This window comes from Rattus rattus, chromosome 14, assembly GCF_011064425.1.
Source record: "Rattus rattus isolate New Zealand chromosome 14, Rrattus_CSIRO_v1, whole genome shotgun sequence".
Classification (NCBI taxonomy): Eukaryota; Metazoa; Chordata; class Mammalia; order Rodentia; family Muridae; genus Rattus; species Rattus rattus.
The window spans coordinates 76,269,922-76,297,674 of NC_046167.1; the positions used below are offsets into that span (position 1 = coordinate 76,269,922).

The window sequence follows — 27,753 nt, forward strand, 5'->3', positions numbered from 1 at the left end:
AATCCTAAACAGCTCATCTGCCTTGAAAGGCTTCAAGAGATGGTCACTAACCCACAAAGGAAACCCCAGTTCTCCTGTGACCTGTGCTGCTCTGAAAGTGGTGCACTCAGGACTCATAGCCTACTGACTGCTTAAGAGCTGGACTTTGAAGGGGACCTCAAGGTCAGCTCAGGGGAGCTCAAGAGGTGTTCAAGACAGGTTTGTGGGCTGACAAACTCAAATGGTTCTCAATAACCATGGTTCCCCAGGGCAACTGCGCCCCCATCTCTCAGTTGTACAAGGAGATATATTTGGAAGGAACTGCCATCTTCTCTGCACATTAGAAAAGCCCCCAAACAAATCCAATCATTTTGCTAAATGAATGAAAAGCTACACTTCTGCGTTTTATTTTAAAGAGCAAGTAAATATTTTATTTTACAGCAAATATTTAAGAAAATTGAGAACGGAACTCTAACTCTCTTAAAGAGATGTAGCAGCTATGGGTAACCCAGGCAAGCCCAGAGTGGGAGAACAAGTTCTTCCCAGGGAAACCCCGACTGGTCATCCAACAAGAGGTTCAGCCCTAAAAACATACAAACGCAAGCGACATTATAGAGACTAAGCAGGCTGTACTTATATGTAACGACGACTGGGAATTTAAGGCGGTATGGAACAAAGAACCATGGGTCTGAGACAGCAGGATGTGAGGTGACAGGAAGGGCAGGAGGTAGCGAATGGAGGGGGGAGTAGAGTAGCATTTTAATTTGAAACAATAAAATAATATTTAAAATTAATACCTTTAAAGGTGGCAAAGACCTTCATCCCTGACCCACTGTGATGGTCATTTTAGGGGCAGCTGCTCTTAAGGAATTCATTTAAAACTTAGGGCTTTCTTCCTATAAGCGAAGGTTAAAAGCAAGTAGGACTTGTCAGATAAATTCTGTCTCCACAAACTATGATTTCATACTTTAATTAACTATGTTTACAGATGTCCCTCTGAGAAGTTCACTGGCAAAGATCTTTAAAAAGCCACCAGTGGAAGGGTCCAGCCACCTTCAAGCTCAGAGTAACTCACATGCGCACGGTGAGGGTGGTGTCTCTGAGGTCACAATGTACAAGTTGTTAAAGCCATTTTAATTAGCCGCAGCAATGACTTGGGGAGACTGGAAATATAATATCCCCACAAGCTGTATTCAAAAGGGCCCTGTCTCAAGGGACCTGCACTCAAGATTTGTCCTCTAGGGAAGGCCCAGAAAGCATATCTGGGAAATGAACGATGGGGGACCAGAGGAAGGGGTGGGGGAAACAAGTGTTATCTGATTTTGGTATCAGTGACATTGACTTTACAAAACACAAATCAAATACACACGACTTATAAAGAAATTTCCTGGTACTGCCCCACTTGGACACCTACACTCTGAGCCACCAGGACGCTCCACTTGGCCCTGAAGCGTGAGTCTCTGCAGCCCTGGCTCCAGAGTACTACAGGATGCATACCTGGGGCAGATCTTCCAAGCACACCAAGAGGCAATGCCTAGTTTAGAAACAGTGGAATGTGGTAATCACGAAATACTCATCTTTTCTACATCACTGAGCAAACTGAGCAACGCGCTGGATGGACAGGCCAGATTCCTATCATAGCCACAGCTCGCCCAGTCTGATCCACCCCTGGGTAGGAACCCTGGCAAGGCCCACGTGACGACAGCATTCAAGAGTCTGTGTTCTCTCAGTATGGCTCCAGTCAAGTGGGAGAACTCCAGGTGTCAAAGCATAGGCAATTGTCCCACTGCTCCCTACTGGAAACAGGAGGGTGTTCACAGCCTGTCCACAGTGCCTTTGTCCAATGGGGCCTCCTCACAAGACAGTACATGTACTGAGGAAGTTAGTTATCCAAACAGAATTTCAAAACTGTTTCACCTGTATCCCATGGTGTCACAGCCTCAGCCCTCACGATGCTCCTACCCACATCTGCTTCTCACACAAGCAGCACGCTCTCCAACTCCTCATCTGTCCGACCTATACAGACCTGGCTACCAGGACAGTCCTTCCTGTGGCTCCCTAACACTGTGTGACACACCAAATTTCATGCATGGAGAATGCAGGGACTCCTCTGTGAATCACTCACTGTTCAATCTACTGTCTAAAAAGCCTAAAGAAAATATAGGTGAGGTGACCGACTATTTAACCTTGACTTTGAGGACAAAGAAAGAATGGATGCTTCAAACAGAACTGAAAACAGGCACTTGGGGGCAGAGACAGAAGAATGACAAGTTTGATGCCAGTCTGGGCAACTTAGCAAGAATCTGTCTCAGAAGTTTAAATGCAGAGAGGCACAGTGTACAGTAGAGCCTGGAATTCATTCCCCAGCATGAGGTATGAGGGTAAGCGAAGCATCAGGAATGCCGGGACTCCAAAACAAACTTCTACTAGAACACACAGCACGGGCACAATCTCAGCGTGTCATTCGGAACACAATCCTCTCCTGTTCATGACTCCACACAGAGGTGACAGGACATATGAGAATTAAGAATCTCCCCAGGATTAAGCAAAGAGTGGAACTTGATAGTTTTCCCATTTGCTACAAGTTCAGATGCGCACATATGGAATTTAGGGCATTTAACTTCAGATGCAATGTGAATTTTGCCAGTTCCTGCCTAGAACCGTCCTGTACTTCATGAAAGAAAACACAAACACGTGTGCTGTGACTGCTGGCTCCTGTTGAAGCCTCAGTTCAAGCTCCGATCTCCCAATGTCAGAACTTCACATACAGGCTTTCTGGTGAAAGGTACATATTGAGTAGAGTAACCCACTAATTAATGATAATCACAACTAGCCTAGCATTTCATCTCTTTAGAAAGCAAAACCTCAGGGCTGGGGAGATGGCTCAGTGGTTAAGAGCGCTTTCTGCTCTTTGCAGAGAACCCAGGTACTGTATCGGGCAGCCTAAAACCACCCCTAACTCCAGCTCCACCATGGGCACTGCCCTCATGCACAAACTCATAAACACAGATACAATCAAAACTTAAAAAAACTTTTTTTTTTTTGAAAAAACAAGAAAACAGTTTTGGAATTTTACCTGCAGCACCATTCTCTGACAGGCACATTCAGGTCACCCATCACAGGGAAGTGTGGAAAGTCCGTTCACTGTGGGTGCAGATGAGGGTCACTGTGTGAGGGGAAATGGAAGAAGCTGTCCCACACTTTAAGGACCAGAAGAACAGCGACAGTAACAGGAGGGAGGCACGGTGAGGCCGGGCTTGGACCTCACTCTCAGTCTCTGGACGCTGTGACCTGCTGTGCGACCTTCCGTGTCTCACACATGGACGCGGCATCAGTATAGACATAATCAGCACATTAGGCTGAGCTCTTCTCAGTTAACTGTGTTGGCTACAGTTGCAGGTGCCTTCCCAGCCATATCAGGTGTGTCTCCCACAGCACTGCTTCTAAGTGAACTCTGTGCACGGTACATGGGTGTTCTAGAATCAATTAAGTTTCCTGTTCCAGCAGCTGGCATAACTCTAGGAACACCTTGGTGCCTGCCTGCTGCCTCACCTCTCATGAGGCCCTGGGAATCTCTCAGGAGTAGACCCCAGAGAACAGTGAGAAGCAACAGCACCCAGCTGGCTCTGCTCATTCTAGCAAGGCCCACTGCTTCTTCTGAGACAAGAATCAACACCCGTTACTGCCCCAAGAGGTCTTGTGAATGAACCCCCAGGAGTACTATGAGGCACGGGAACCAGGCCCTCACTGCAGGCTCTGGTCACTCCAACTCTGGAACCTCTGGTAGGACAGTGCCACCCACACTGACCATCACACACAGGAACCCACCTCTAGATTTCACCTTGGCTTCACTCCTGGGGTTTCCTGAGTGGCAGGTCTTACTTCGTAGAGATCGTATCTGAGAGCCACGTGTCCTCAGTAGGTGGAGCTTTCTAACAGGCTGGCAGACATAGCTAAAGCTCCAGGCTGGAGAGATCTGAAAATGAAGGGCTTCAGCTGGACAGAAACCAGACTGTGGGGTTCTCATGAACACGCAGGGCAGTGCCCACACTCCAGAGGCAGAGTCACCCGGCAGCATTTCTGAGCTCTGCAGTTAGCTGGATTTTCTGGGACATGTTCCTTCTGATCAGGGTCCTTTTTTGTGTTATGGTTAATGTAACAGGATGAGAGAAACCACAGAGTACAAAAAGCTACAGAGGAGTAAGAGACTTCTCCATGGCCCCCATAAGCACCAGAGAAACACGCCTTTAGCAGAAACACATGCACTCAAAAGCTGGGGCGGGACTCTGGAACATCAAAGCCCCTCAGTTGTGGCACAGTCCATACACGGGATGGTTCCCCAGATAAGTGGGAGAGAGTCGAAAGACGGGTTACACGTGATGGTCCCGTTTGAACCAGGACGCAGCTCTGAAGGAGCATGGGAGGATGTGGCCTGAGCAGCTCAGGAAGCTTGGTCTCAACGTCCTGCCTTGCAAGAGGCAGAGCTGGGTCTAAAGTACATGGCTAAGTTCTAGCAATCTGTCTTTACAGCCTGACTCTTCTCAACTATAGTAACCCCACAGTTTAGCAGCCACCATTGCCAGGTGTACACACAGAACTGGGCTCTCAGGCTCTGACGATGGCAAGGCTGTAATCAGCAATTTCCTGTAGAGCTAAAAATAACAACCCAGTACTCTGGGCATGAGAGGCAGAAAATGCCTTGCTTGGTGTCTGGGAGAAGAAGAGGGTTGCTTGGGTTTCATGACATTTATTTCTGAAACTAACGGGAGCAGAGGCAGAGAGACACACTCCCTCTGTTTCCCTAAGAACTTCGGGTCAATGCCAGGAATGTACTAACTGCCAAAACAGTTAGGCCTCTTTGTCTATGCACAGCCCCCGTTAGCACGCACATTACCAGCACCTTCACGGCAGTGTGTCTCTCTACATCTCTTGTCCCCATCAGAGCCAGCCAAGCAGTCAAGAGAGAAAGCTGGTCAGCGAAGCCAGCCAGGCCAGAGGATAGAATGAAAACGCCACAGCAAAAGGCCAAGTGTCGGCTCTGCTCCTTTCAGGATTCAATTATGCTGCTTTGAAGTTTAAGCTATTTGCATTTTAATAAAAGCCAGAAAAGAGGACCCGGCTGTGTTGCTGCGCATTTCTTAGAAGTGCGCTGTATCCATTTCAGTGCAGCCCTTAAAGTAGAGCAGCACTAGCCCCACACTTAATTGCTGAACAGGGGCTCGTCTTCCATGACTTCCATACTGTGACTACACACTAAACACTCAGTGCTGGTGGCTCACAGAGTCCCCTCACATCTTGCAACAGATGTCAGTTCAATTCAAGTACCTAGGGAAGAGGAAAAACAAGAGGGCTGCCTGGCTCTTCACGCTGACGTCACCAAGAGAAAGTCACTGGCAAAGAGGGAACGAATCTGCAAGGCCGGTCTCCATCCTGGCCCTGCAGGAAGCTCTCCAGATTGCCCTGCATCCACAGACATCCACTGTGGAACAAGGGATAATTTCACACACATCTGTCCAAGTCCGCAGAACTTCAGGACGACAGCTACAGCAAGTGCTGAAGCCCAGTGTTCATGGCCGGGCAAAGCACTTTCTATGAGAGCTACAGAATAAATCTTTTCCCAAAAGCAGAATTTTAAAAACATCATTGAATTTGATTAGTTTAAATAATAAAAAGGAGCTTGAGAAAACTACCTTTGAAGTAAAAAAAAAAAAGTCATAAATGTAAAACACATTCCCGTCCTTCTCCAATAATTATTTCTCCTAAAAGACTTAAAAGGCAAAACAGTATTCAGAGTAAATAGCTGAATGACCAGGCAACCATAATTTAAGTTTTTTTTTAAACCTTGCCCTATTTTTAAAATTTTGTCTAACAGACAATACTACTTGGATAATAAGAAAAGGAAAGGCCAAAATTCTTAATCTTAGGTTGGTTGGTTTGAATGCAAAAGCTAAGCATGGTGAACCCAATGAAAACACTGAACACAGACCCCACCAGAAGTAAAGCTTTCACGTAGAAGTAGAGACCACACTGGCCGCAGCCCCCGGTAATGGAGCAGGATGCCAGGGACCACTGTAAAGATGCTACATCTGCCAGCCAAGCACTGAGAGAGGAGACAGACTACAGGCCACTCGGATTCTACAGGGAACCCGCTATGGCACACGTGTTAGAAACAGGAAACCCTGCCTAAGACCAAGGTGAAAAGAGAGCTGAGTCCTGAAAGCTGCCCTCTGATTTCCACACCAGTGCTGTGGCACATACACCCTCCCCCGTGTCATAATGAGGGAGGGAGGGAGAGAGGGAGGGATGGAGGGAGAGAGAGGAGAGAAGTATGAGTCCCCATCAGAGAAGCAAGCTGCAGCAAGTGGGGCACTTTTGGTGGCAGACAGAGCTCTGCCACCAGGAAGCTTTGCTCACTTGAAGCCTCCTCCTCCAAGCCCTCCCCATCACCCTTGGCAACTTCTCCCATCTAAAGACTAAGTACTATGGTCTAAAAACCTGCGGGGACCCAGTGTCGGTGGCTCTCAGGGAATGAGATACAGCACCTCACTTTTACAACTAGCTTGAAATAAAAACTAGAAAACCTAACACACATAATACATGTACTTGGGTGAGGAAGCCTTGACACAATGTCCCACTTAAAATACAAGGGTGGATTACAGGCTGCTCATGAGGATGTCTTTATTGGCAGGCTGAAGTCTGCCACCCACGAAGGCACAGCAGTGCAGTGGTGGATGACCTGCAGGAACACGCAGCTAGTGACACAAACAGGTTTTTAACTCAGTTGCCCAGATGCCACAAAAAGCATCCTGTGGAACCTTTCTGAAACTACAACCAATTCTGGGGAACTCTCGACAGAATGCCTTCCTTCCAGGTTGCCTTGGCTGCCCCCGTTCTTGAGAACGTGAGCACAAGTTAAAAACACGCACAATAGGTGCTGAGACTACACGTTGGGAGGTCTCGGGTGCACAACTAACTCTGCTGCACTCAGAGGGGTTTCCAGCAGTCCTTCCAGGCTCTATCTACTTACGCAGGCCTGGAGGCAAACTTAACCACGACAGCCACATGAACCCATAAGGATTCATAATGAACTGCCCTGTAACACAATGTTCATCTGGAGCCAAAACCATCCTTCTGAGCTGATCAGCGGTCTGTTCAAATATCAGTGCCTGAGAGTCAGCTTAGCAATTACTGTCCCTCCCACAGACCTTGGCACTAGAGAGCTATGAGTCAGCTCTCTTCCCTTCCTCCTCAGGAAGCCATGCATTCTCTCTCTCTCTTCCTCTCTCTCTCTTCTCTCTCCCACTCCTCTCTCTCTCCCCACCCCCCTCCTGCTAAAGCTGACTTTTGAACAAGCACTTATTCTCAACACAGTTCACATCCAGTGTTCTAGGTTCCTACTTCCACTCCACATGGTAGGTCTGCCTAGGATTGAAGGGCTGCTTCCCCAGCTTCCCCAAGACACGCCCCACTCACTAGAGCAGAGCCCCTGCAAACCTTCAATGGGGCAAGCACTGTGACTGACCTGCCATGCAAGGATACTACACAGCTGGCAGGACTTTGGACAGGCCAGTGGCGACAGCCCTGTACTCATGGAAACATAGCAGATGCCTTTCTAATAAAGAATCTATGACAGTCCCCCAATTCCATCAATTAGGAACTAATGGTTTAATTATTGACAGCACCACAAAACAGGGCTCCCCAGACTCATCCAAGCCTGCTTCATATTAAAATAATGTACGTACTCAGAAGCACAAGCCAGCAAACATTATGTGGAGTCACAGAGAAACGGAGAAAAAAAAGAATTTAAGATACAGAAATCACTTTCTCAATATAAATCAACGTACTGGGCATCACACACCTCCTCCTCAACTTTGAACTCCAACACTTAACAACCTCAAAGTTGCTAAAGTGCCATGTGCAGGACTGATGGCAGAATGAAAGCACAGAGGGGACAGGGCAGTAAGGGCAACAACTTCAGTGAGCACATGTAAAACAATGTCTGTGTCCTTGGTACGTATCGAAAATAACAGAAAACGTATGTCCCTGCGAAAAGTCACGAGTCTTTCAGCAGCATTGTTCATGGTGGCCTCAAGTGAAAAACAACCAAACTGACTACCAGAACAAAGCTAGATAAAATGTGGTATGTCCATACACTGGAATATTACTCAGGAATGAAAAGGAACGAGTTATAATCCTATTATTACAACAATGGATTGACCTAGAAACATGCTTCATGACGAAAGGCAAATGCAGTAGCATACATGTGTGTGTATATATATATATATATATATATATATATATATATATCGTATAGTTAATTCCACTGTTGTGAAACACCCAGAAAATACAAATCTACAAAAAGGAAAAGTGTTTTCTGTGACAGGGAGAAGGGTGTGTGGTTAAAAATGACCACTAAGCAGTACTGAGGATCTCTGAGGGTGATGAACACTAGATCTTAGTGATGCCTGTACAACTCAACCAATTAAAACAAAAACAAAAACAAAAACCACTGAATTGTTTATGGTATGTAAATTGTGCCTCAAGGCTGTCGAAAACACACGAGTGCATACAGCGCCTGCAGCTGAAGCCCTGAGCAGCTGTGGAGCATTGGGTCTGTGCTGCGTGGCTTTTACTTTCCTGACTCTGGAGTGGAAAAGATTACATCAGCCCATCAGCATCAGGAGAACGCAGAAATCTGCTCTTCAATTTCCTCCTGGATAATAGGGGAGTGTGGGGGAGACAGAGGCATGCAGAAGAGCAAGCAAGTCTGTTCCTTCTTCATTACAGAGTTCAAGCCAGGTCACGGCCCCATTACACAGGAACCGGCTGGGCCCGGTCATACTTCAAACTGCCGGCGGGGGCAGGCTGGGCTTGGAAACTGCAGAGCCCACCACACCAACAACACAGGACGTTACAGGGGGGTGGCACACACTGAACAGTCAGTAATGAAATGAGAAACTGGTAATGCCCTTATGTTTGGTTCATATGCCCTAAAACAAACACAAGCCTCTGACCTTCCAAATCTCTAAGTTAGGCTGTGCGTGTTAAAATCAACATCAACTTAATAATTACCCGTAAAGAAAACATCAATCTGCTAAGCAGAGTGTGCAGTGACCTGAGACGCCCTAGCTTGCTGTCCCCTCCCATCTCTGAAAAACCTGACATTTGTCAAGCACTGACTGAACTCCCAGCTGTAACCTGGAGAGGCCCGGCAGACGGTGTACAAGCTGCTTTGCAGAGCCCTGTGCTGTTGGCCATGGCAGGGGAGGCTTGGAGTAAGGATGATCTAGTGACACAGCGTGACCAGGCCCCAATGCATAGAAGGGCCCAGTCAGAAACACGCCATCACCTGTACATTCAGGGTAAGCACCTCAGGACTGCAATTCCCACAGGGGTTTGGAACGGAAAGGGAAATAAAGCAAAGTGCATACATGAAAAGATGACCACAACGATAGAAATCAGGGGTGGGGGTATTTTTAGTTGCAGCTAATTTGGGCAAAGATACATTTGATGACAAACAGATTGCCGTGGAAACAGTCAAACAGGCAGGAAATAGGAAATGCTCTATGCATCTCCTTTCCCACTAATCCCAAGAGGGTTCCTTTTATTTTGAGAAGAAAGTAATAAAACTGTCCTGACTGCCAATATCCCCTTTACTGAGAGTTACTCTGGCCTTACTGGATGGTGGTACTGTGTGCACAGGCCCAGAACATGCACATGCTCTGGGCTGTGCAACCAGGAGTCAACAGGGGTACACAGACTAACTACTGGGAACTGCTGTAGCCATCAGTTGGGTGTCACTTCCTTTGGCCTATGAAATCCCTAGTCCTTCCTTCTACGGATGGGAGGAAATGGGGAGAATGTTCCAGAGGCCTCCGCCCTTCCCCTAATGGAGTCTGCAGGGCAGTGACGGCTCTCTGCCAGCAGCATCAGAATGCTCTAAGAATGCTGAGGCACCACAATGGGTGCTGTCTTCTTGTGACTCACGTCCAGCTCACCCTTCTCGCTCACTTCTCTCTCATCTTCTTTCTGGATTCTGCACGTTAACTTCAGAGAGAAGACGGGATCTGAGAGGATAAGACCACAACCTGCCAATACTGATCCTGTTAGCTAATGCAACATTTGACATGAAAATTATCCTACATAAAAAAATCATTTCTTCCCCCATAAAAAATTCAAGAATGCTTATAATCCAGAGGGCATGAGAGTTTCAATCCTCAGCAATTAGGAAGCCACAGTCAGTCCACTGGGCTTTTTCCAAGGACCCTTTTAACTACTTGAAAATGACAGCTGATTACCAAGTAACAATGTGGCTCACCTATAAAACCCTTCTAAAATGTATCGATCCTCAATTACATAAGCAAGGCCATTCTGAGAAGCCTTTTTAATCATGCATAGCCCATTACTCATAGCTGAGACACACAGCCCATTTCTTTAGCATCTAAGTGAGTTTCTGTTAGTACGTCTGAGCTTAGGGAAACATATTAGCTATTCTGAGTGAATTCTACCTGAGAATCACAGTTATTGTAAAATCTGCCCTCTATCATGGAGTGGAGGTGGGGTGGAGATCACAGTGCTTGTCTTGAAAGCTGCTCTAGCTTCTTTTGTGCTCAGGACAGCAGCAGGTACCACACTTATGGGCTGCTAGACCTTGCAAAATGAGCTTAGTTGAGACCTTACCCCAAAGCAGTAAACAGCTTTAGTGGCTTCCACTAAAATCCCCTTGGAGGAGCCAGTGGAATTCCCAGCAGAACCCCAGTGGATTCTGCTGTTTCCTGAAGACAGGGTTTCAGGTAGGGCAGGCTGGTATCAAATTCTTTATGTGGCTAAGGATGATGACCTTGAAGTTCTAATCATCCTGTCCCTACTTTCTAAGTACTGGGATTACAGGAAAGGCGTCGACCCAGGACAACTTCTAAGTGAGACTGGAAAGCATGCTTCTTACAACCTCCGATTCATCTAGTTGGTACCTGCCAGAGCAGTGTCTGTGCAGTTACCTGGGGACATTGCAGCTGGCTTGCAGACACCACAGCAGTATTGCAAACACCCCAGTGGCCTGTACTACAGCTGCCATTCTCTATCTATCCTCAGCTCTAGGGCTCCTGTCCTCTTAATTTAAAAGACAAATGATTGTGAAGCCTGAAAACTAGAAGGCCATCATCACTGGTAGTATTAGTAGCCACTGTTTGCGAGCAATGACCCACTGGCAGCATTTTGAGGCTGCTGTAGGATTGAGTGGCCAAGAGAAAAATGTGGAATGTGAGATTTCATTCCACCTGTGTGATTCCATACCCCAGTGTTGAGGACTCTAAGGAAGGAGGAAAATGCCAGATTTTAGCTTAATTCTAAATGAGCTGCTGACCACAGCATCACTCTGTTCTCAGGAAACCACACATTCTGGGAAGAGAAATGAACAGTCCAACCACAGTTAGCATGACTAAGAAAACCAAAGTGAAATCAAGGAGTGGGAAGTACACCATGCTTCACAAATGGAAGCTTTGACTGAACTACTGTTGAAGCAGCCTCCTCCTTGTTTCTGGATAATGCCCTAAGATACATTATAGCAGGGCCCTAAGATACATTATAGCAGGACCCTAAGATACATTAAAGCAGGACCCTAAGATACATTAAAGCAGGTTGTCTACAAACCAAGGAAACAGTCCACTTGCTTGTAATGGTTTTCATAACAAAGCCCCAGCATGATCTCCTTCTTTCCTAACCTTCATGTAAATTCTGTATCATAGGAAACCTACAAGAGATACTTTCTGTACCAGCCTGTGACCTCAAAATGGGCTCTATACAGGAAGCAAGAGAGGAGTAGTGAGTCAAGGTTCATATCTGACACAGAAATAGAACTTCACCAGGGGAGCAGGGCAGTGGTCCTGATGGTAGCAGAAGCAGGGCTACACAGCATGACCCTGTCTCAAAAAAGCAAAATCAAACAAACAGAAAGTGAGTATGAAACTGAGCAAATCAAAGCGAACAACCATCTTATTATTTTTACCTTCTGCTCTGAAGCTGTCTGTTTAACTCTCACTATTTCCATCTAAGCTGCCCCCTCGATGGGCCGTGCTGCCAATGACTTTGCATTACACACAGGCAGTTCCGCTAAGGCTTAGTCGGCTAGTGAGTCAAAGTCAGATGCAAATCATCAGTTCTGGGAACGGTATCTGCAGCTTCAATCCAAGATGGTAGGCTGGCCACAAAGCAGGCCCCAATCCAAGCCAACAAAGCGCCAAGACCAATGGCCAGTTTGGTGGTCTGCATGCATTCCACATACATGTGCTTCTAAGGCACACACGGCTAACCTATGTGCATACACTACAGCATGAATTTTCTACTACTAAATAAGCCCAAATCAATCAGATTTGTCTTCCGAGTCTAGTGTTTGCTCATGAGACCACACCATTACTGACTATTGACTATATTATTCCCAATCATCAGACAGATGCAAGGTATGCTGGGGCTTTCAGAGCCAGTATGAACTGGCACCCTCCCTCCAGTATCTTTTATTTTGTTGAAGGAAGAAATGGAGGAAGAGGAAGACTTTAGGAGTCTGATCAGTTCAGTCCCCAATCTCCTGTGTGTTCTTTACCCACTAAGAGCTCTGTCCTTCTATGTTTACCAATGCCCTTTTCCTCAACTGCCTTTTCATTCTGCCCTCTGGTAGTCCATGGTTCTAAGGTACCAAACCTTCACATCCCATGTAGACCCTTAATTTATTACTATAGTTTTAGAGATGGTTTGATTTGCCCTACAAGCAAAGTCCAACAAATTGTAAGAAATTTTTACAGGCTTAGCATGCTGCAAAGTGCCTCCCTAGAACATTCAAGGCTCTGAGCACCAGAAAGAAAAATTTCTCTAACTAAATTTGCAACTCATCAAGGTATGAACATGTACAAACATGGAAACATTACAGAAAAAAAACTAGGGAACATATCCATAAAAATATTTGAAGACTGCAGGGAGGGCAGTAGGGTGGAGCCACTCTGCATTCCAATGTAAGATGGCTGCTTACATTTGATTCAAAACACACACACACACACGCACACACACACACACACACACAAACACACAGCATACACACCACACCATACATGTATGCACATGCATATAACACCCCACACACACAAACACAGCACACAGTACATACACCACACCACACCACACATGCATGCACATGCAGATAACACACACACACACCACACAGCACACACAAACACATACACCACACCTGCACACATGCACACATGAATAATGTACACACGCTTTTATGCCACAGCTCTTTGGCCTGTGACAAATAAGGTTTCCCTTTAGGATGGGGTGCACTAGATTTCTTCCCTGTCTCCCTCAGTCACCAGAACCCACGCAGCATGCCCAGCCTCACATCTCATTTATCCATCCAGTCATCCAGACCACCGAACTGATCTGCCCCCACCCATATTGGGCATTACAGACAATTCACTAAAGGAGGCACAGGACAATCAGCCACCACACAGCCTAGGAATTAAACCCAAGAGCACGCAAGGTCTGGTAACTGCGGTCAACATCTGGCCTGGAAAAGCTGTATGCTCTTTCCTCACTGCCCATTCCTTAAGCCAAGTGGCACCGCGGCTGCCTCCCTCTCTTTTCACAAGGCCCATACACAAATGGGTTTTCAGATCTCAGTAATTGTTCTAACAGAACAGAGCTTATTCCTCAAGTTGCTTGATTTATGGCTTTTCCAGTTGTTTTTGACAGTTTCCTGCTGGTGATGATTTTATTTTGTGAACTTTCCTTAACTCTGTAGTCTTCCTATCACTACAGCACAGTACACGGCGAGATTACCAATGGCTGAAAACACTCGTTCTTGTTAACACTCTGAATCTCAATACGACAAAGAATATCCAGGGAAAACAGTAATAGACAACAAAAGTTCCCTTTTGTAATGCAATGCATTAAAACATGACACACTCCTGTCTTATGAACGGAAGGATCTGGGCTCTTCCCTTGCTCTGGTCTCGCAGGAGCGATGCGCTGCTAACTGTGTATGCCCCAGGTGCCCGCAGTGTGTCTGAAAACTGTAAGAGCCTGGGTGAAGAGATTGTGGCAGCCACCTACCCAGCATAAGAAATGACTGTGGATCCCCTTGAAATGCACTTTGATAGGTGACAAACCCATCAGCATCATGAAAAATATGTTTCCGACATCAGACTGGAAGAGTGGTAGCCTTTTACCTGTTCGATACAACAGGGTGAAGAGAGACAGGGAAGGTTGCTGCTGTTCTAAAACACAATGGTTTCCCAGAGTAAGGTCTGGAGATGGACAAGCTGCATTTGCTGCTGGTAGAGGACAGAGATGGGAACAACCAAGGCTGAGTTTACTTCTCAGACTGTAAGTATGTTTGATGGTCTGTTCTCTCTCAGCCCACAGAGAGGAGAGTTCTAATACATATGCCTCGGGGCCACCAACCTTTCTCATTTTTGAGGAGGGGTCCTAAAATGCATTAAGTGTTTAGTGAAAGCCAGGTGTATCTACCAGGTCACCTGCCTAATTCCTATCAGGCTCAAAGGGGGCACATACCTAATTCTTCTACAAGATGACATGGGGATCCTAGTCTCTGTACCACAGGGCTCTGCCCATAGTCTAGGGACACAGCAGAGGGGCAAGAGGAAACTCTCTCAGGATGCAGGATGCTGGCAGCATCCTTAGACACAGTGCTACAGCAGACAACATTCCACAGGGGGTAAGGATGGGGCATCTTTAGAAGACAGAAGGGAAGCCACACCAAAGAATGCTTTGAGGACACAAGAGCTCTGCATCAGAAATAAAGCAGGCTGCTACAAGCCAGGTGCCTGGAAGGTGTGGTGGCTCGCTGGGCGGGGAGGGGGGAGACACTCGGATTTCAAACGGGAGGCACAGGCAAGGGAGTTAGGGACTCTGGGGGATAATCCACACTGCTGCTGGGCTATGAAACACAGAAACTTCTGGAGTCAACTAGGCAAGCACTGCTGCGGGCAGACCAGCCCAGGGTGCCCTACAGAGGACGGGGAACACCTACACGAGGGGCAGCCTCCCGTGGATGAGTGAAGCAGTATTCATAACACAAGATGGAAAAATGGTCTAACAACGTGTAAATGGGTAAACAAGATGTAGTAAGCCCAGCTATGGAATATTACTACGGCAAAAGAAAAGGCTCAAAAGGAGCAAACTGCTGACACACAGGAAATGACGGCAGCCCCACGCTCGGAAAGATACTTAAGCCATCCACGAGTCGACTGCAATGGAGTGTCCAGGAAAGGCAAGCCAGAAAGTGTAGGACTAGGAATAGGGACAGGCAGGGACCAGAAATCGACAGAGAACTCGAGGTGACAAAGACGTCTGAAACCGGGCTGTGGGGCTGTCATGAGGGTCACACAGTGATACAAGTTTCTTACAATGCAAGATACTGCACATGTGTGAATTTTAAGGCATGTAAGCTCTACCCAGCTCAATAGTCATTAAGAGACTCTGAGCTGTGCTTTGTGGGCTCGGGGGCAGCCAGCATCCTTCCTCTTCACGTCTATACCTTCAACACCGAACATGAATACGATAGGGTGGCAAAAGGAGACCAGGCCGCATGTCTACTCCTTGATTCCTTTTGTGGCACTGGATTAATGTCCCCTCCCCTGTACAGCCTACTCCCGGACAACACACTAATGGTATGAACCGCAACTGACGATTCACACAAGCCTTGAGTCCTGCTACCTTGTGAGCAGAAACAGAAGAAAAGGAAACACACACACACACACTCTCTCTCTCTCTCTCTCTCTCTCTCTCTCTCTCTCTCCATGGCTTTTTGGTATGAGCTAATTCAGTTTGCTTTTTATCTGTCGATACTGAGATACTAAGCCGTACAGGGTCCGTTGTGCCCATTTATCATCAAAGAGACGCTAACTTAAAAACAAACAAACAAAACTTTAAAAAATAAAAGAGATCCCATTTTAACTGTGGTGCTGGGAACATAGGCTGTTTTCCATAGGAACATAGGCTATGAAATCACCAACCCCAATACTGAAACATTTTATTTCTTACTTTGTCTTGAAACCAAATGTTGAAAAGGAAGAAAACAGAAACCCAACCAGGGAAAAGAAGAGGCGGGTGTGCTGGACGGAGGAGACGGAGAACCATCCACACAGTGTGGCCTACACTGGCCGAGTTGTGAGCAGAAGACAGATGCTAATTTCACACATAATCTGTGTCTGCAGAAATCAGTCCCCTTAGTTGTACAAAACAGCCACAGCTGAGTGAGCTGAGCGGATCTGTGTCTTGCCCTCAGCCTGGAGGAGACCCACAGCCACTGTCGACCTACTGCACTCATCCTGCACCCGAGACAGGGACCTCGTAAGCTTGTTTTCTCCAACTGCCTCTTATGTCTACTCCTTGCTTGGGGTTTTGTATGTCATGGATGTGAAATAATGTTCATAATGAAGTTGTCTAAATAAGCAGAATTTGGTAAATAACGACTCAGAGGTGAGGTCACACTGGCCTAGGATCTCTTAATCATCCTGACTATTAAGTGTCGGCAGAATGTAGGTGATAGGCTTCAGTTTCATTTACAAAACCTGAGGGGATATATTATAAGAATGGTGTTCTCAAGTAAGATGCCCCCACCGCTCACATGCAAATGAATCAAAGCCATTCCTGTCCGTGCCTACAAGTCAGACAAAAGTATTAATGTGAATTCAGTCAACTCAGTTACTCCATTTCCCACCGTAACTTCCAGCCCATGTGTGCAAAAAGTTGTGTCATCAAAAGAAGGGCCAGGCACGAAACAGGAGTGCGGGATGTCCTCGGGTAAAACGCATCACACAACAGAAGCCTTCGCTACTGCTCTGTGGTTCCCCCATATTGCTTTACCAGTGGTTGCTGGTGTGTCTTGTGCTGTGCCTTCCCACAGCCAGAAACTACAGCTCATTTTCCAACAGTTTTTAACGGAGGACCTGCTATATAACAAATTCAAGACAATGCTCTGGGTAAACGAGTTTTCTGTGTTACTCATTACTCAAGAATAGGTAATTGCTTTTCTGTGTATAACTCTGTGATCATAGCAGAGAACATGTGAACTCAGGGTTTAGTGGAGTAAAGCAGAAGAGAGATGGAACTTTCTAGCTGAGAGACCTCAGAAAGCCTCCTGCCCCTAAGTCGCCTTCCCTGAGTGGCACCCAGAGCCCCCTCCCCTCCCCATATCTCAGTCAGCTCAGGTCTGCCTGTAACAGTTTCTACATTTCAAACGTTTTAAGCAGAGTCTAGAAAGGACATCAGAAAAACAGATTCAAACCACAGCATGTATCACGTCATTTGGTTTTCAGTCTATTCACCGAAAAGTCAAAAATTAAACTCAAGGCCAAGTGGCAACTGTGGAAAGTGGCCCACAGTAATCCAATCTTACAGTAACAGTTTTGGAATTTAAAGAAGACACCCAGAAAGGAAAACAAAAACCAACCAACCCAAACAAAACAAAACACCAGGTCACTCTGAAGAAAAGAAATGAGACCAAATAAATAAGTACAAGTCAAGTTTAAGGACACACTTACAACCACACAGCCATGATTCAGTATTGTCACCATAACCCTTCCTAAGGAGCAGACACTAGAACCAGCTTCCAAATGCGGGCAGGAAGAGCTAGCACCTGAGAGTGACCTTGAGGTTGTGAAGGGTGCCGGAGTCCTGAGGTCATACACACTCCCTAGAACGACAGTGTACACCACTGCCTCTGTTGACAATGCCCACACATGGGCAGTGTGAAATTACAGGAAGAACAGTCCTCTTGTTCACCATTCAGACATATTTACTTGGGAGCAAAAGGATATTTCGGGTCACATGATAAAGGGGGAAGGGACAGAAACGGTGTCTAATTTCCTTCCTGCTCATATCACAGAATCAATAAAAAGTACCCTGGAGAGCCAAACCACACATTTCTCCAAACCCACCCCCCCTCAAAAAAAAAAAAAAAAAAAAAAAAAAAAAGACAGAACTGATTCACTAGTTCATATGAAAATGAAACTGAGATAGGAGAGACTTTCACAGACCCGCCTGAGGAATAAAGAGGTTCTCAGAGGAAAACAAACCCCAGGGTGAGCATCAGGCCCAGCCGCAAGCCCTCCTCGTAGAAGACACTGAAGAGATGGTCCCCAGGAAAGCCAGGGAAGCTAGAACCATTTATTTTCATGGATAACCAGTAAAGAACAAAATAAATAGCACACTTAAACAAAATGGTAAAAGGTTTGGTCTTGCTTTTTGTCTTTTTTTTGGTACCTTTTTTTTTTTTTTTTTTAATTGCATCGGCACGGAGGATTGTAAAAGTAAATACCACTTGTGAGCTTCATCGTCTAATCAATGCCACAAATACTTGTGAGGCCACATGCGGTCTTCTCTGAGTGCCGGGCTCCCAAGGTTGAATATGTATCAGATACACGTTGGCTGGCTTCTAGGCTGAATGCACTCAAGTGTCCGCCTGCTATAGCACATAATTAATGGAAACAATGACAGGTCCTAACCCAAGGTGACACCAGTAGGTGCTATTAAAAATAACACATCTTATTGGTGCCATATGAGCACAGGCACAAAACAGCAGCTCATTAAAATGCCTAAGATGAGAGTGAGTGCCAAGCATTCTGTCACAGGAATGAAATTAACGCTGCCTATAAAAGTAACTAAAAAGCCACAAGAATGTCCTTCTCCCACCTCCCTTTTCCACTCAAGTTTTATATGAAAATAGCTTTCATCTTTCGATGCGGGGAAGAATTGGTGGTGGCTGGCATCAAACACACTGAAATCAACACAAGTGTAATTATCTGCACACTTTCAAGTGTTTTCAAAATACATGCTGGACGAGATTTTCTTAATTTAGAAACGTGTGCTTTGTGCTGGTGGCTGAGGATTAAGAAGAATTTTAAGAGACTGCCCAAAAGATTATTTTCGTAGCAGTTTTTTGACCAGCTCATATTGCACCAACTTACACAGAATGTCCGATGCAGTCTGCACCGCCTTTGTGTCTGACAGGCTTTCGTGGGACATTCACTTCAGCTGCTGCACGTAAATCACTGAGAACCGGGCTTGACACACGGCGAGTGTTAGTTAGCTACTGGTGCATTAATGGCTCCATTCAGAGGGTCTGTCAGGAGGTGTGCGAGGACGAGTGGATGACTGTTGTTAGGAGTAAGTGCTGAGGGCAGGCGGTCATCGTTTTAATTTTTCCTGTTATACCAGTTTAAAGCTGGCAGGGATTTCAGAACACAGAGATGTCAGAATCTCTTCTGGTTTTAAGTTGTAGACTCTTAAAAAGAATCAGTCTATGGAACAGATAAAAATTTAATGGTATAAAATTACACAAACCAGACTGTCTTCCTGAGGCTACAAAAATATTTTTTATCAACAATTTTCTCTTGGTCCAGCTTAAAGAAAGTGAAAGATGTCAAGATCTTGCATGATCTGATCTGACATGAGACCTGGATGTAGAATGTTCAATGACGTATTTGTTAAGAATTTATCATAAATACAAGGGCAGGAAGAGGTGCAGAAACAAAGCCCAGGTATACAGGATTACCTCAGCATCTCAGCAATACAGTGAACTGCATACAGACCTCTCTCTCTCTCTCTCTCTCTCTCTCTCTCTCTCTCTCCTTGGTTGCTCCATAACAACTTTCATTAATTACTCTATGCCCATCCATCACTCACATAAGTCCTTCTCCAAAGGCAAGGCATAGGACACAAAGACACCCTCTGAGGAGGTGAAGGGTGGCTGGTAATTCATTAGAACCCATAAAGCTTTTCTATGGAAATCAAGAATCAATGAAGCTATTGTATGAGACCACGGCTCTGCAAGTGTGGACTAGTTATGGATTCTCACAGAGCAACAGTACTCTTAAAAGAGACAAGGGCACCAAGCCTAGGAAACTCCAGGGGAGCCTTGCCTCAGGTAGAAGGGCAGCTACCCAAACCCACCAGGTTGCTGGGTGCAGGGAGTGGCTGCAAGTAAGCGCTGGTACTTGGCCGCCTGTTCCCTGTTCTCAAGGGCTGCTTTTACTGGCTTGTGCCTGGAGGGCTACAAGTGAATGAAGCCTATCAGCCACCACTGGCTGCTGTGGATCCAGTAAATAGTTAAGTGACTTTAAAACAAAACAAAAATCTTTAATACTGGTTTCCAGAATTACAACAGAATATAAAAGACTTATGTCACAAAGGACAAACACGGTGATAAACTATTTCAAGCCTAAAACACCTACCTTCAACATTCTAGGTGTACACACACACACACACACACACACACACACACACACACACACACACACACGGAGAGGGAGACAGACAGACAGACAGACAGCAGAAGTGTGGCGTAAGTGTACAGTGTGCCTCAAAAGGAGTTAACAGCATGCAGACCTCCCTAGGTTCGCACACACTTAAAGTCACAGTGCACTATTATCCCGACAGAGATTACCACTGGTTGTGTGGCTCCGAGTCAAGAGTGCAATAAGAAAAGTGCTGTAAAAGCAGATTACATTGCTGCAAACTTTAGCATTTTATCAGAAGGAGAACAAACAGAGCTGACTACTTGCTGCTGTTGGCCATGAGTCTCACTCTCCTGTTCGGTTTTTACATTTATCCTGGACATCTCACTCCGAGTTCCGGCAAAATGTAAGCTCCAAAGTTCTGCTGTCTAGTTTGTGGCAGGAGCCAACAGTGCCGGCTCTTGGCGACAATTAGGGCTCACAAAGGCTGGTTCACCTCCCCCTGGACATTTGCTTCAGATACGGCAGACACAGAGGATGGCTTGTGAGTCACCCCAGTGACTATGAATACTTCTGATCTCAGCATGCACAGAAAGGCTAAAATGGAAATGGCAGGGAGTTTTCCTCTAAGTTATCAAATGTGCAGTAACCAAGAAGGCAGATTCTTTTGAATCTTACCATATAAATTATCTTCTTTTAAACTCCAAGTGCATTGTTTTTAAAATACACTATAAGGTATTTTCATAAGGTGCTATTGTGTTATGTATTTTAGTTCTTGGAATATTGAAGTTATCTAAACTTTTTTCACATGTACACACCTTAAAATATTAGTTCTTATTCAATAATGGTGATATGCAATTTGTTTACCTTTGAGTTAAAAGTTAATGTGTTCTTCCAAAGCCAGTAATAGATCATTGTAGCAAGAGGTATTACTGTTAACACTCTCTCTCTTTCTCCTCACTGTTGGAATCACAGTGCTAACCAGCCCCACAGAGATAGCCCAGGACTGTCGTCTTCCTGCCATACAGGTTCTTGCTTTTTTGTAGCCAAATTTACTCAAACTAAATAACAAGCATTTGAAATAACAGAAAAAGGAAGAGTATCAGAGTGGGTGGAGAAATATTCCAGGAGCAGGAGTGAGGACACGGGTTTGAGGGAGTCTGGTTACATTCACGGCAGAGAGCGGGGGCTAGGACAACATGGAAAGGGACGGCAAGGGACATCCAAGGAGATGCAAAGGGGAGAGTGATGCAAGTCCATAAAGATGGCTCCCTGGTAACAGGAATGGCAGCGAGAGACACCACATGAGGCCAGGGCAGTCGGGAAAGCACTCCAGTCACTTACAGGGTGAGGTGGCACAGTCACTTGTTCCGTTAGCTCGACTCGCAGGCAGACTGCACTGCTTTTCTAGCTGAAACTCTCAGCTAGTATTTCAAGCTCCATCAGACTGTGCCCACCATTTAGCAACTAAGACGATTTCTTTAAGGGGAAAACAAATGTCTCCCATAAAATGACATTCTTTCCACAGAGCTCTGAGTCTGGCCCGCTGCCATGGCTGTTTTCCTTTCTCGAGATATCCAGACAGTTCTGTTTTTCACCAGGCAGTAAGAGCTGCCTTCGCCTATCGAAGGAAAATGCTGCAGTCCTCGCGTAGTCAGTACAGGCCACTTAGCCAAAGTCCCTCGGATCTAGCCCACAGACCAGACCTGTTCAACCAAATCCACTTAGTCCAGTTCAGTCCAGTCTGACCTGGGTTGACTCCTGAGAGAGTCTGAAGATGCGGGACACTTGAGGAATGGAGAATATGGAGGGAGCTGGTCATCGGGGGAGAGGGCAAGGACAAAGAAGACAAAGGAGCAGACAGCAGCTAGGTCTAGAACATGCACGCCTGACATATACACTCTTATTTCAATCTTGCTAAATTAGTAAAGCAGAAACATGCACAGTGGGGCACGGAAAGGACACATGTGTTTAACTTGCTTATGGCCCAGTAGACATTTTGAATTTTGTTTTCCTTTTTATTTTATTTTGAGACAGATCTCTTTACACAGCTCTGGCTGTCCTGGAACTATATAGACCGGGCTGGCCTTAAACTCAAGCCTTTGCCTCTTGAGTGCTAGCTATTAAGGTATGAGCCAGGCGCAGCAGCTTATCAGAATCAACAGTGAGGGACCTACTGAAGGTCCCACCAGCAACAGGATCAAGTCCTAGCACCAGGCTTGGGTTGAATGCTCACCTCAGTGATCCCTAGGCTCTGTGCCTTTCGGGTTGCACTCTAATGCCTTTGGGTCACAGACCTGGACTGCTCACCTGGCCCTTCACGGTGCCCACCTTTCTTGTCAGACACTTCTCCCAGGTGTGACAGGGAAAGTGCTTGTTGGGGCCGGACCTGGGAAAAAGGGGTGGGGACACCCACACAAACACATGTCTCTGGGCACACCTGATGTCCTTGCACTCCTAGAAAGAAAGGCCATCCAATTCAGCTTCAAGCTCTTTAAAATCACTACCCACATTACATTATCTAGGAAGAAATTCAGGGGTGGCTTTTCCAGTAGACCTACTGGGGCACAGCGGAGACCTGGTTGGGGGAGAGCTGTGCTGGAAGGTGGAAGCCTCTGTGTTTAGCCCCCCAGATTTTAGAGACGGTCACTGCTTCAGATTGATCATGGCAATACCAAGTACTCAATAGCAACGTCTCCCCCTTTCCACGTGTGGCTGGTCTCATTTCCAGTTTAATAACTATACCTACAAACATTCGTTCAAGCGCTAGGCACACCAGAAGGCTTTTCACTCTTTAGCTATTTTATGATCTCATTCATTAGTCACAAACCTTTTAAAGCAACCTGAGTTGTGAGAGAACCACAATCACAACCTGCCTAGCATGTAAGGTACGGCTCCAGATCCATCGCTTAGAAGACTTGCTTCTTACCACGGCTCAGCTTAGTCGACACACACAGCTTGCTCTTTAGAGGCTGGGAGGGGAGCACTTCTCACACAGTTTGGGCCCCTTGCATGTCCGCAGCAATATGCCTAGCTAGTTCTTTCGCCAGGTCTCTTCCAAGTGGCCCCGAGTGTCCTTAAGTGCATACTGGAACTCCACATCACCATTACTGTGAGCTCTGTGCACGTTCTCAGATGCCCGATGCCCATACTAAGGCAACACAGCTGGCAGCAGAGCTATCAGCAAGGATTTGGCTTCAGAGCCCAGTGATTCATCATCTATCCCAGCGGCAGAACAACACACCGCTATTTTGGTCCCTTAGTGCTATAACCGCCCCCCCCCCCGCCCCACCGGCCCAACTGCAAAAGTATATTTAAGCAAAATTGACAAAACCAAAACATGTCATTAACATTTGTCCCCTTTTCAGTAAGTAAGAAAAGGGGCTAATGGGCTACTCACCTGATTTCAAAATATTTATCACAAGTTTCAACCCCACGCATTCACGACGGGAAGCAGCAAGCAAAGTCTACAAAGTAACTATTAAAATTCCAAATTCAGGAGGTAGAATGCTGAGTAAAAAGGAAAATTGGTCCTGGCGTGTCTGAAGTTGCCCGCTTCTCACACAGCCGGTCGCCAGTTCCCACAGGATTCCTGGTAGGGGTTTGGCTCTGTGGGCCCGTGTGCTGATGCCTGCCTGTGGGGGTCTGCCTGGAAGAAGCTTTCGTTTCTCGGGGGCACCCCTGCAGTGTAAGGAGCACGTGACAGGCCCCCATCCCGGTCAAGTCGGACACCACTGTTATCTGTTTCCCACACTGGTAAAGCTTTCTTGCTGAAAGCACAAACTCCCCATCTCTAGCAGAGACCGAATCTTGGGCACCAGGCAGCACACAGGAGCTCCTCCCAGCAGCACTCTCCAGGGCCTCCTACCTTTTCAAAGGCGGCTTCACGTTTCCTTCGTTGGCGTTTTCCGGGTCTTCGGTTCACTCGAATCCATTTGGCCACCTGAAGTCAAAACCCAACAGCATTTAAAGCAGGCCGAGATACCGGCATCCACCTCACCTGAGCAGCAGGCACTGCTGTCACCTCTGCCCGCCACACTCACCTCGGAGCCCACTTGCCGTACCAGCCTACTCGGCGAGCAGTCCTTGGCCTTGCGCTCCTCCTGCAGTGCCTGCGGGGAGAACAAGTCAAGTTCACGGAGCCCAGTGCCACAAGCGCGACACCTCGGCAGGCGGGCGGGCGGGAGAGCGAGCAGGCGGGCTGGCGGGCGGGAGCGGGCGGGGCGGGGCCTGCCTTAAAGGTGTAGGCGCCCAGGTCCTAGCTGTTATTGTTCTCAGAAAGTACCCTCTGCCTGGACCTGCTCCCCGACGCGCCTCGCCCCACAAATCCATCCACCCATTCACCCACCCACCCACCTATCCACCCGTCCCATCCATCCATCCATCCATCCATCCATCCATCCATCCATCCATCCATCCATCCATCCATCCATCCATCCATCCATCCACGAACACAATCCCCGGGTGTAGTCTGAGGCTCAGGTTGCCGGTTGGAGGGACCCTGAACCGGGGATTCCGAGGGGGAAGCAACTTTTCTACCGGTACCACCAAGGTGGCAGGTGGCAGGTGAAATAGGGAGTCCCTTATTCACGCGTCACCGTGGACCTGAAAAGGGGGGCCCTCCTGTTCCACACCTAAGGATGGACTTGCCCCGTGTTCCTCCGTCCCTCTGCACCAGCCGGGCCAAGGAGAGGCTGGCTGACTCTGTTGCCCTTTAACTTTATCACATTTCTTTAAAAAAAAAAAAAAGTCTGTCGGGCCCTCTTTATTGCTACTCCATCCTTCTTTCAAGATCAAAAGGTTTAGATCAAAGGCAAGATCAAACTCCGGACTTTAAATAGAAGCAACTTCGCCATGGAGTACTTTACACAAAGAGGAGTTGCTTAATGAGACACCAGAATGGAAAACTTTATTGTACCCTCCATTCCCAAACACAACCGGACCCTCATGTGGCCACTAAAGATGGCTATGTCCTAAAATAGATAACAGGCCTGTTGGGGATTCTTAGTAGTGTTTATATTTCCAGATATGTAAACCAAACAAAACCAACAAAACAAAACTCTAGAATATAAGCAGATGCAGTCAGCTCTGTACCTCACTGTCTAGGTGCAAAAATGCATACCCACTTGCTAAGTACTTAACACATATTAAGATGACCTTACACACGTGTACAACCATCGCATCCGATTTTGTCCTGTTTTAAGGGGAATGCATAGAAATACTTAATGCTTTGGAAAGCGGGGAAGCACACACATTTAAACAGATAAAAATCTTTATACATTACATTATGCAGATCCACTTAATTTTAAACAGAAAGAAAACTTTGAATTATTCAAGCTTTATGCTACTCATGATTCCAGAATCAATATATATCCATCCTGGCAGACACTGCCTTTGATCATTAATTTTTCCCCTTGGGTGTTTACCATAAGAATACTAACAAACAGTTCAATACAAAGAGTTTATTAATAGTAAGAAATAACTATTACAAATTAAGTTTTAACACAGACATCTATAAGAATCTGTTATGGCTGGATAGTATTTAAAGTACTTAAAGGTTCTTTCCCTCCTTGGTCCAGTTTTCATTTCGTTGTAATCTCAAATCACATGCGTATGTGAAATTGTTCTCAAATCCATAACTCCCATGGAGCCACCGGTAATAATCTTAGGTTCAGACATCTAGAACTCTGGCCCCACCAAACAGCCCTTTTCACTCCTGCCCAGCACTGGGAATGCACAAGAGCTTTAGACTTAGACTGAATGGTGCCCTAATGTGTCCCCCCTTGTCCCACAATCCCTTCCATAGAGAAGCCATGAGAGTCTTTCCAAAGGAAATTGCAATCCCATCCCTTTGCTTTGCTGGAAACACATGACTTGCCTCTGGCTTCTACCTGAAGTATCATGTCTGAAAGACTTCTCCTCACTATCAATGCTAAGTCTAATATTCCCCAGGATTCTAATAGCACCCTGCCTGCATCATCTTCTGTAAGTCTGTCACTGAGACCTCGTTATCAGAGCAGGGTTAAGTTTCAGATCTTGAAAGCATTGATCTCACACCCCTTCCCCACACTTTATCATTACCATTGCACTTACATTTCACACATCTTAGTTCTGAAGAGCCAGTGTTATGAAACTGAAATTCAGCCCTCATCTTATGTTAGGCTCACTCAGTGTGGCACGATTTACATGGCTATTTAGTTTTAATCTATCACGTGGGTGTGTATGTGGGGGAGGTGTGCATGTGTGTGTATGTGGGGGAGATGTGTGTGTGTGTGTGTGTGTGTGGGGGGGTGTGGGGGGGGAGGTGTGGGGGGGACGTGTGTGTGTACATGTGGGGGAGGTGTGTGTATGTGGGGGAGGTGTGCATGTGTGTGTACGTGTCATGTCATGTGTGTAGAGGCAGAGGACAATGTGCAAGTCTGGTCTTTCCTACCTCAAGGGATATGAGATAAAGTTCAGGCTATCAGCCTTGCAGCAATCACCTTCAACCTGCTAAGCCAATTGCCACCTTGGTATTTATTTTTATGATTAACTGATTAAATGTCTATCTCCCTAACCATATTTTAAGCTCCTGGAATGGCGCTATCTTGTTTTTTCTTTGACTTTTGTCTAGTCACTAAAACATGGCCTAACACACAACAGACATTCAATGCCTTAACAGTGAAGGGGAACTGGAGAGAGATCGAGCTCAGGGGATCAAGGCACCTGCTCCCAAGCCTGATGACCTCAGTTCAATCCACAGGGTCCACATGGCGAAAGGGGAGGACTGACCATACACTCCTATCCAACATACATTCAGATAGTAATAAATAAATAGGTGCAATAAAATTGTATTTAAAGTAAATAGAAGTAGACAGGGACACAGGAACACACATACACAGTTCAAGGGTGGTTTAATCTTACAATTATTATGTCTCTAACTCCAATTTCTTCAACTGCTAGAATATCACCATTTATAAAAAGCATAGAATTGCGCATTTAAAGAAGAAAAAGGAGGGACACAGTTCTAAAATGACTTAAAAAAAAAAACAAAAATAGAAAATAAAAGTTCCCTATTCACCAGTAATTCGAATTACATCTTGGTGCTGGGGCTGAATTTAACCCAGAATGAAGGATGTAACACTAGAAAAATTAATGTTCTTATTGTTCAGTGCAACCAGAATACATTTCTCTGGCGCTGACTTAAATCCCTCCTTGCTTATGAGTTAACGCAAATGTCAGTAGGCTGTGCGGAAACCTTTAAACATAGTGAAAATTTGCAGTCAGGGATGGACAGTCTAGCATCTCCCAGAGTGGCAAAAGTACTTTCAAGATATCCTTTAAAAATGCACTGTTTTATGTTTGAATTGTATCTTTTTAAATGCCTCAGCTAGTTGACAGGCATGTTTGGGAAGGAAGTTTTTCTAAGAAACTTTTTGTCAAAGCAGTTTGTAATAGTCAAAGACAGTTTCAGAGCCTGAGGAAATGCCATTGCTTTTAAACAAAAGCCCTGCTAAATACAGAAACTGGAGACTATTTTCACAGA

The 27,753-nt window shown here is 46.0% G+C and overlaps 1 protein-coding gene across 1 annotated transcript in view; it reads right to left on the reverse strand.

Moving 5' to 3' along the window:
• Window positions 1-27,753, reverse strand: part of Aopep (aminopeptidase O (putative)) — a 307,096-nt gene that overhangs the window by 36,273 nt on the left and 243,070 nt on the right. Inside the window, exons 12-13 of the mRNA XM_032884277.1 lie at window positions 24,272-24,340; window positions 24,097-24,171 (exon numbers count right to left, since the gene is read on the reverse strand). Of these exons, the coding sequence (XP_032740168.1) occupies window positions 24,097-24,171; window positions 24,272-24,340 (144 nt within the window). The remainder of the gene's footprint in view (window positions 1-24,096; window positions 24,172-24,271; window positions 24,341-27,753) is intronic.